The following is a 9079-nucleotide window of genomic DNA, read 5'->3' as shown; positions in this document are numbered from 1 at the left end:
CAAGAGATAGGGTTTGGGATCATTCCTCATGACTGCAATGCCATGAATCCCACTATAAAACTTTGAATATATGAATATGCTTATGAATGTTAAGGTGCTTGTATGATACATATGAGATTGACATGAATGGTAGGCAAATGAATCTTAATCCAAAAGTCAAACAAGAGATAGGAGTTTAAATTTTTGGGTATGACACCATTGTTAAAGTTTTGAGTTTTTTTTGCGAAAAATGGTTTTTCTTTGGTATGAAGCACTGAGTGAAAACGAAGCAGGTGAGAAAAGGGTATGTAATGAGTATTTATAGAGACATTTTCATGGTCAGTGGTGGACACTTGCGTGGTGATGTGAAACGACCCGTGTATTGAGAAGTGGAAAACTTGGTAAGAAGGGAGAAGTTAGTAAAACCTGCAAATCCATGATCTCCTAGACAATAGGAGTAATAATGAATTTCAGAAAAGATTTTCTGGAAAATGACAATGTGCATTAAATTGGTAATAATGACAATGACGTCAGCGAAAGACTTTGAACATTGTTGAAAATACGTTTAAAAATGCCACTTTTCTTTTTGATTCAAAATCGAAAAATGCCATTTTGGGGGACAATTTTTTTATCACAGACTTTCGACACTAAGCATTAATTTTCAAAAAAAGGTGATAATGACTATTTAAAAGTTGAAATGATTTGTTATGACCATGAAGATCTCGACGAATTTGATTTTTCAAAAATGAGTATAAACTCTGGTCGAAATTACTATTATTCAGATACCAGGGAGTTTACTAGTTTTTGAGAGGCGAAGACGTGACATGTTATGCTTAGTTGACCGTTATAGACTGTTAACTTAAGGTTGATATATAAGTAGGCATTCACTTATGTTTTAAGGGTCCGCAATTATACACAAATTCGATAAAACTCAAAGTATCCGTGTTGTTTGTGAGAAAATAGTCAAGAAGGCACGTATGCGTTCCACTTTACAAATTAAAGTCTTTGTTTTCAAATCATTTATTGCATTGAATTTAGTTTCCGTCATTCTTTTAAGTTCCTTTGCATTTCAATTTTACAATTTAATTTGTCATTATTCTCAAATTTGACACTTTGATTTTTGATGTCAAACTTGTTTAAAATTTATGATTCACACAAATATATTATGACGTTTTTTCGAGTTTAATTCCTTAAATAAAATAATTTTTTTTGTTTACTAAATTTCACAATAAAAGGCCACGTTCTATTTCTAACCATAAAACATAATCATAAATACAAATATTTGACACAGCAAATGAAACTATTTCTTTTAAAAATTAAAAGGTGTCACTATATGAGATTAGACTTAAAAAAAAAGAGTTTAAAAAAATTACACTAATCTTCTTTAAAATCTATTAAAATAATATCGATATTCTTTTAACTTTAAAATATATATTAGACAAAAATGGTAAGTAAATGTCATATATATATATATATATATATATATATATATATATATATATATATATATATATATATATATATATATATATATATATATATATATATAAATCAGGGGTATTGTTGTCTGGACCTCAAGGAGTAAGTATATTTCCTAAAAAAGAAAATGAAAGAAACCAAAACGACACCGTTTAAGCGACATACGATACAAGTCCAACGAAAAGGGTTTAGCCCAGAATTAACGATAATCCGTGAATATATACAATATCAAAACAGTGTTTTAGTATGAAAATATCGCTTTCTTCAACCTTAGCCATGACTACTCTCCCTAAAACACTCCACTATCATCACCTCTCCTTCACCCACCGCCCTTCTCCGTTTCCAACCCCTTCCTCTACCTTCTCCTTCCGCCCTCAACCTCCCCGCCACTTCTCCTCCTCCCCCTTACTATTCTCATCCATCAAAGCCTCGTCATCCTCATCCTCCCCCTCACCGAAAAACAACAACCATTCCCCAAAACCCCAAAACCCTTTTTCCCAATTACTCGAAACCCTAAACCCCTTCTACTCACCTCTATTCGAACCCGCTTATGTCGCTGTAACAGTTCTCGCATTCTTCTTATTTCGCTTTCAACAAAATCCCGCCGCCGCCACATCACCACTCCCACCTCCTCCAGCGGAAACTTCCACTGCCACTACGGACGAGAATTTATTCGAAAATAATATTATAATCGATGACATCCTGGTTGAAACTTCCAACGATGCAAACGCACTTCGGTCACTAGTGGAGGAGAAAGTGAAAGCTAAAAAACTCGGCGAAGCGATTCGTGTTGTGGACCGTATAATTGAACTCGAGCCGGAGGAATTTGTTTTACAGTTACTGAAAGCACATTTGCATAGTTACAACGGGGAACACGAACTGGCTAAGAACGGGTTTGAACTTTTTTTGGAGAAAGATCCGTTAAATTCTGAAGCTTATCGTGGTCTTTTGATGGCGAATTTGGAGTTGAATGAGCCGTTGGAGGGTTTCTTGAATAGGGTTGATGAAGTTGTGAGGTTTTTCGAGGAGGAAAAGATGGAGTCAGAAGCGAGGGAATTTAAGCTTTTGATTGCGCAGGTGAAGGTAATGCAAGAGGATTATCCCGGTGCGTTGAAGGTGTATGAGGAAATTGTGAAGGAAGAACCGAGTGATTTTAGACCTTATTTGTGTCAAGGTGTTGTTTATACTCTGCTTAGGAAGAATGATGAAGCTGAGAAACAGTTTGAGGTGTATAGGAAACTTGTTCCACAGAATCATCCTTATAAAGCGTATTTTGAGGATAACACTCAGATTTTATCGAAGAAGCTTGAGAAGAGAGGAATAGAAGCAAAAATTTGAGAATCACAATCATTTGCGGTTTCTATAGAGAGGTTTTGTCACTTATCTTGTTTTGTTTTGCTTGCTAAAGTTATGTTACTATGCCATGCTTTAGTTTTTTTTTAATGATTTGGGTTGTAGTTCAGGTGAATGATAGTACTCTTTTAGATGATTATATTGTTTCATGTGATTGTTTGAAACTAGGTGGATCGAGTTGTTGGTGGATATATGAATAGTGAAGGTTTTATACCAGTTTTTTTTATCTTTCAATGTTGTACAATAGAATTGGTATATTAGTCTAATTTCATTTCAGGGCATCATGTAAGTACTTTCATTGCAACGCAGGTTGGTTATACTTCCTTCTATATGATGGATCTTCTTCCTATCCTTTGAGAAGTATTCAAGTGTTAATACATTTCATTGGCCACAACAGTGATATTGATATAGGATAATCATAATGGTCTATACCAGAAAAAATTCTTTGTAAAAATGTAGTTTTTGAAAATTGAGTTCATTTTTTATTGGTATATTTTGGTAAACTGGAGAGTTATATACAGGAAACTCCGTGGAAAGTGACTAGGATTTACATTGAAATTTGAATTTGCTTTGCATTTATACCTTTGGTGGTGTGTTGCTGGAGAAATTTTATTAGAAATCCATTTTTCACGGTAGCCAATTATGCTAATTCATATTCAATACATTATTTTTAATTGTGGATTGCAAAACATAACATTCACTCAAATGCCGCTTTGTAGCAGTGTTATAGAGCGCCGCTTTTTGACAATATTTTGTACTTAATAGCATCAAATTCTTCTATGGTATAGCTCTTTAGCCGCGAGCTACTTAAAACATGGTTTGGTATTCTTATAATATTGCATTTTCTGTCTCAACTTTGAATGATGGACATTAACTTGTCTATCTTGTGGACTGTGTTACATATATCTAAACTACACAATGCTGCATATTGTCGATTGTATTGATGTCAGATATGTTCATGTCCTATAAGCATGAGCACATTAGATGATTTGTTTTGATTTTTGTCATCTTGTTCCTTAAATTTGCATAGGGGGGTCCATTGAAGTGCAAAATTCCTGTTTTGATCTTCTATGGAACTCCATAGAGTTTACTTTCTGGTCAACCAAAGTACAAACTAAGGATTTGATCTAAAACAAAAATTCAAACAGAGGAGGCAATCAGAAAGGTAATGTACAAGTACTTGAATGATGTTGGCATATCTCATGCTATTTTGTTTTTCTGGCTAAGTGTTAAACTATATTATGGTTGTTTTAAAATTTCATTGAAGGCTGCCACCTTCTTATTCAATTTAGGGTGTGTTTGGAAGATCTTATTTGGGCTTTCTTATGACATACTCACCACTTCTCCACTTCCCCCTTATTATTTTCATCCATCAAAGCCTCATCATCCTCATCCTCCCCCTCACCAAAAAATAACGATCATTTCCAAAAACCCCAAAACCCTTTTTCCCAATTACTCAACCCTAAACCCTTTTTTCTCACCTCTCTTAGAACCCGCTTATGTCGCAGTAGCAGTTATCACATCCTTCTTGTTTTGCATTCAACAAAATCCCGCCACTGCCACATCACCACTTCCACCTCCTTCAGCCGAATCTTCCACTGCCGCCACCACCGCCATTTCAGCACTTTCATCTCCGGCGGAAACATCCACTGCCATCACCACCGCCACAACGGAAGAGACTTTATCCACTAAAGAAAATGATATTCCAATCGATGAAATCCTGATCGAAACTTCCAACAACGCAGACACACGTAGGTCACTCACGGAGGAAGAAGTGAGAGCGCGAAAACTCAGAGAAGCAATTCCCGCCGTGGACCATTTAATTGAACTCGAACCGGAGGAATTTGATTTACAGTTACTGAAAGCACATTTGCATAGTTACAACGGGGAACACGAATTGGCTAAGAATGGGTTTGAACTTTTTTTTGGAGAAAGATCCGTTAAATTCTGAAGCTTATTGCGGTCTTTTCATAGCGAATTTTGAATAGGGTTGATGAAGAAGTGAGGTTTTTTGAGGAGGAAAGATGGAGTCAGAAGCGAGGGAATTTAAGCTTTTGATTGCGCAGGTGAAGGTAATGCAAGAGGATTATTCTGCTGCGTTGAAGGTGTATGAGAAAATTGTGAAAGAAGAACCAAGTGATTTTAGACCTTATTTGTGTCAGGGTGTTGTGTATACTCTGCTTAGAAAGAATGATGAAGCTGAGAAACAGTTTGAGGAGTATAGAAACTTGTTCCAGAGAATCATCCTTATAAAACGTATTTTGAGGATAACACTAAGATTTTGTTGAACAAGCTTGAGAAGGGAGCGATAAAAGCAGAGATTTGATAATCTCAATCATGTTCTGTTTCTTTAGAGAGGTTTTGTTACTTATCTTGTTTTGTTTTTCTTGTTAAAGTTATGTTATGATGCCTTGCTTTAATTTTTTCTAATGATCTGGGTTGTAATTCAGGTGAATGGCAGTACTTTTTAGGTGATTAACTTGCTTATGGTGATAGTTTTAACTTTACAATAGCTCGAGTTTTTTGGTGGATATATCAAGTTTTTCTCATCTTGTGCCTTAAATTTGCATAGGAGTGTCCATTGAAGGGCAGAATTCCTGTTTTGATCTATGAAACTCCATAGGATTTAATTTCTGATCAGCCAAAGTACATACTAAGGATTCGATGAAAATGAAGTACAGACAAAGGAGGCAACCAGGAAGGTAGGGTACAAGTCCCTCACTGATGATGACATATTTCATGTTATTTGGCAAAATGTTAAACTGTATTATAGTTGTCTTATAATTCGTTGGAGGTTGTCATCTTTTTCAATTCAGGGTATGTTTGGAAGATCTTATTTGTTTCTCTCTTTTTACATAAGTGCTTATGTTAGTTTTTGTTGCAAGAGCTTATGATTTATGATATCTAAATAAGTTGGTTTTAGCTTATTGTCATAAGCTCTCTAATATAACTTATAATAACAACTTTGACGGTTGAATCAAATTATTTATAAGTGATTACATGATAAGCTTTTATTGAATAAAATGCTTATTTGTTTTGGGGTTTTGTATATGCCCTGCTTCGAAAGAATGGTGAAGCTTAGAAGCTGTTTTAGGAGTATAGAAAACTTGTTCCAATCCTTAGAAAGAGTATTTTGAAGATAAAGTTTTTGTCGAAGAAGCTAGAGAAAGGAGGAATAGAAGCAAATATTTGAGAATTGCAATCATGTGTAGCAATAATAACTTTAGTCTATGTTGCTGGAGATGTTTTATTAGAATTGTATTTGCCATGGCATCTAATTGTGCTAATTCATGTTTGGTACATTGTTTTGGAAGATCTTATTTGGCTTATCTTATGACATAAGTGCTTATAAAATAGCATATGAATTAGAATATGGTCCAGGTTATTGTCATAACTCTATGATATCTTATAGTAACACTTATACAGAGTTTAAACTCATAAGCTCTTTGAGTACAAACTAATACATGATATTTTATTGAAGGTCATTAAGTTTAAACTCATAAGCTCTTTGAGTACAAACTAATACATGATATCTTATAGTAACACTTATACAGAGTTTAAACTCATAAGCTCTTTGAGTCCAAATTCACAATCAGTAATTTTAGAAGGTCATGAAGCACTTCGTCTCTGTTTTCAAGCATTTATTCTCCATAATCTCCTTATATTTAAATACCGCTTTCATGTAAATGTGGCTGGCTAGTTATTAAGTTTAAAAATCAACTTTTAGTAATATTTCCAAATCAGTACGAAAGTAAGAATAATTTGTAGGCAAGTTCTGAAAAGTCATGTAGTAGAAGATGCATGATTCCTTGAACTAGAACTAGACCTAAAGAGAGTCATTATGCAGCTTGAGTCATCGGTATTGCAGACGTAAATTTTGCTTTAGTCGCATGGGAGGATTTGTTTAGTGTCATATTTTAGGGGATTTGTTAATGCATCATATATATTATTAGTACACTTCGTAAAAATATAATAATACCTTTAAATTTTGGAGATGTATCTTTGAACGTATCTGTATCTATGTATATATAATCTATTCATTTTTGAATCTTGTCTCAATTTTATGTATAAATTTAGTTCGGAAGTGTATTTTTGGAAAGTTTTTGGAAATGCATTTTTGAGACCTACTGATTGGTTGCGTTTGTACGTCCTTAAAATAATTGAGGAAAAGTCATGAATTGTGGCAAAGATTCAAGAGTAAGAAACTTCAAATAAAATTTGGAGATTTGGTTGTCATGGTCCATTGATAATTTTAACTCTCTGCAACGATGAATCATTTAAACTTCCATCGGAAAAAATAATAAAAATTTTGAGACTAGGGAGTTGTGTTTCATGAAATATATACTCAATGGTTGCAAGATAAAAATTTAAGTGAATTCAATTTTGAAAAAAAAATTCTTCTGAAAATTGAGATTGTTATGATGCACTAACAAGTTTTTTTTATCAAGTTTCTTATCTTTAATAGGTTTTGAAAATACATTTTCGGAGAGTTTACGAAAATGTATTTTCGGAATAAATTTATTCATAGAATTGGAGTGTGATTAAAAAATTAATGAATTATGTATGTATGAGGTGCGTTTGGAGATGAGCTTCCGTAATCAGAGAGACATTTTTGATTTCTACGGGGTGTTTTTCCATTCCCTAGGATGAGATAAGAAATTTTTATATTTTATATAGTTATAAATTGTATGTTACTTGATGTATGGTACATTCCTTGGCGCCTTCAAAAACTAATTTACAACGATAACTTTATTGATAAAATGATTAAATTTAAGGGGGTTTCTTAACGCACACTATATGTTATTTAGACCCCATATGAAAAATACTTAAATTGTCCATATTTTGGAGATACATCTTTGAACGCGTTCAATTTTTAGTTAACGTTAAAATATTCTAGAGATGCATCTTCGAACTTAATTTGGAGATGTATCTCTAGAATATTTTGGAGCTTATATCGTGTTAAAATCCTTTTCCTTCCTCATTTCTGATATTTCTTAAAACCTCTTTAAAATTCTCTCAAATTGTTTCTCATCACCAAGTCCAAAATCAAGCAATCAAGCTCAAAGGATTTTCAATCAACATCAGAAATATTATCCATCATTGAAGCAAAGTGAAAAATTGTAACTTTTTTGATGTTTTGAAAAGTTTATGAGTTTTTGTGTAAATGAGTAGAAATTGATGATTAAGGTTAGAACTGAGTAGAAATTATATGAATAATAGTTTAGACATAGTGTAAAACATGTCTGTTAGCTGAAAATGATCAAAATAATATTATTTTTTGTGTTTGCATGTGTCCATTGGCGTCATTGACGCACCTGCTGACTTGCATAAAATTTTGAAGATGCATCTCTAAAAAATTTCAACGTTTAAGTTTTCTAGTAACTGGAGACACATCTCCGTAATTTTCTAAGTCTTTCTTTTTCTTGCTTGTAGTGTTGCTTACTTACATTAACTGCCTGGTTTACTTTAATTTACAAATATTATGGTTGATAGACACGATATACTGAGGCACGAGAGGGTTCCACAACATGCATCAGTGCGTGGGGAGAAGAGTCAGGTTTCAGAGGCTCTTATTCCCTCTGGCCGTGCAGATGCATATATTTCAGGGGCTCATGCTTCTCCTTATGCTTCTTCATTTACTTATTCCCGTAAGAAACGAGTTTCACCCACCGACACATCACTTCCTCCATCCTCCTGCATGCGCCACATTTCACCTATTCAGGTGCCGAATGTACTCGAGTCACCAGTGGTTCCAGAGGCACATCCTACTGCTGATGCTTCTGAGCCTGTGCCACCTCCGGCTGATGAGGCTGTTGAGCCTGTGCCACCTCTGACTGATGAGACTGTTGAGTATGCTGAGCCAGAGGTATTTAGAGGAGGCCTTATTGTTGGTGTAAGCCCTAGAGGCCAATACTTTTGGTACTTGTATCGAATTATTTATTAATAATAAAAGACTTTTTCTTTATTACGTTTGTTTAATAAAGTCCCTAGAATAGCTAGTCTGTTTAATGTATCAAGTATGACTTAATCATGAGATCACATTAAACATAAGGACACTATTCTTAAAGTATCCGTAGTCGAGCTTTAGTGTGAAGTGGGATAACATTAAAGCATTAAGATTATTATGTTTGTAGACTGATGATCACATCTCATGGATCATGGATAAAGAGTTATCAAGTCTTAAACATAGGTATGAATATTAGGAGTAATATTTATACCGAATTGACCCGCTATGAGAATACTATATAGAAAGTTATGCAAAATGTCA

General features: G+C 34.1%; 1 protein-coding gene across 2 annotated transcripts; it reads left to right on the top strand.

Moving 5' to 3' along the window:
- The first annotated feature begins 1646 nt into the window (after positions 1–1646).
- On the top strand, positions 1647–6124 carry LOC127098575 (protein SLOW GREEN 1, chloroplastic). 2 transcript variants are annotated; one of them, XR_007793384.1, is made up of 3 exons: positions 1647–2828; positions 3121–5169; positions 5262–6124. XR_007793384.1 is itself a non-coding variant. In XM_051037200.1 (2 exons), the coding sequence occupies exon 1, from the start codon at positions 1705–1707 to the stop codon at positions 2794–2796; it is 1092 nt and encodes a 363-aa protein (XP_050893157.1). In that variant the 5' UTR covers positions 1647–1704; the 3' UTR covers positions 2797–2828; positions 5384–6124. The 2 variants fall into 2 exon arrangements, 1 of the variants encoding a protein (XP_050893157.1); XM_051037200.1 differs by lacking the exon at positions 3121–5169 and having other exon boundaries at positions 5384–6124.
- The last annotated feature ends 2955 nt before the right edge of the window (positions 6125–9079 follow it).

The sequence above is a fragment of the Lathyrus oleraceus genome, chromosome 6 (assembly GCF_024323335.1).
Source record: "Lathyrus oleraceus cultivar Zhongwan6 chromosome 6, CAAS_Psat_ZW6_1.0, whole genome shotgun sequence".
Classification (NCBI taxonomy): Eukaryota; Viridiplantae; Streptophyta; class Magnoliopsida; order Fabales; family Fabaceae; genus Lathyrus; species Lathyrus oleraceus.
This window is presented reverse-complemented; position numbering and strand designations above follow the sequence as displayed.

What these genes read in the sequence shown, in the direction of transcription:
- LOC127098575 (XM_051037200.1), top strand. Translation starts at nt 1,705, where the DNA reads ATGAAAATATCGCTTTCTTCAACCTTAGCCATGACTACTCTCCCTAAA.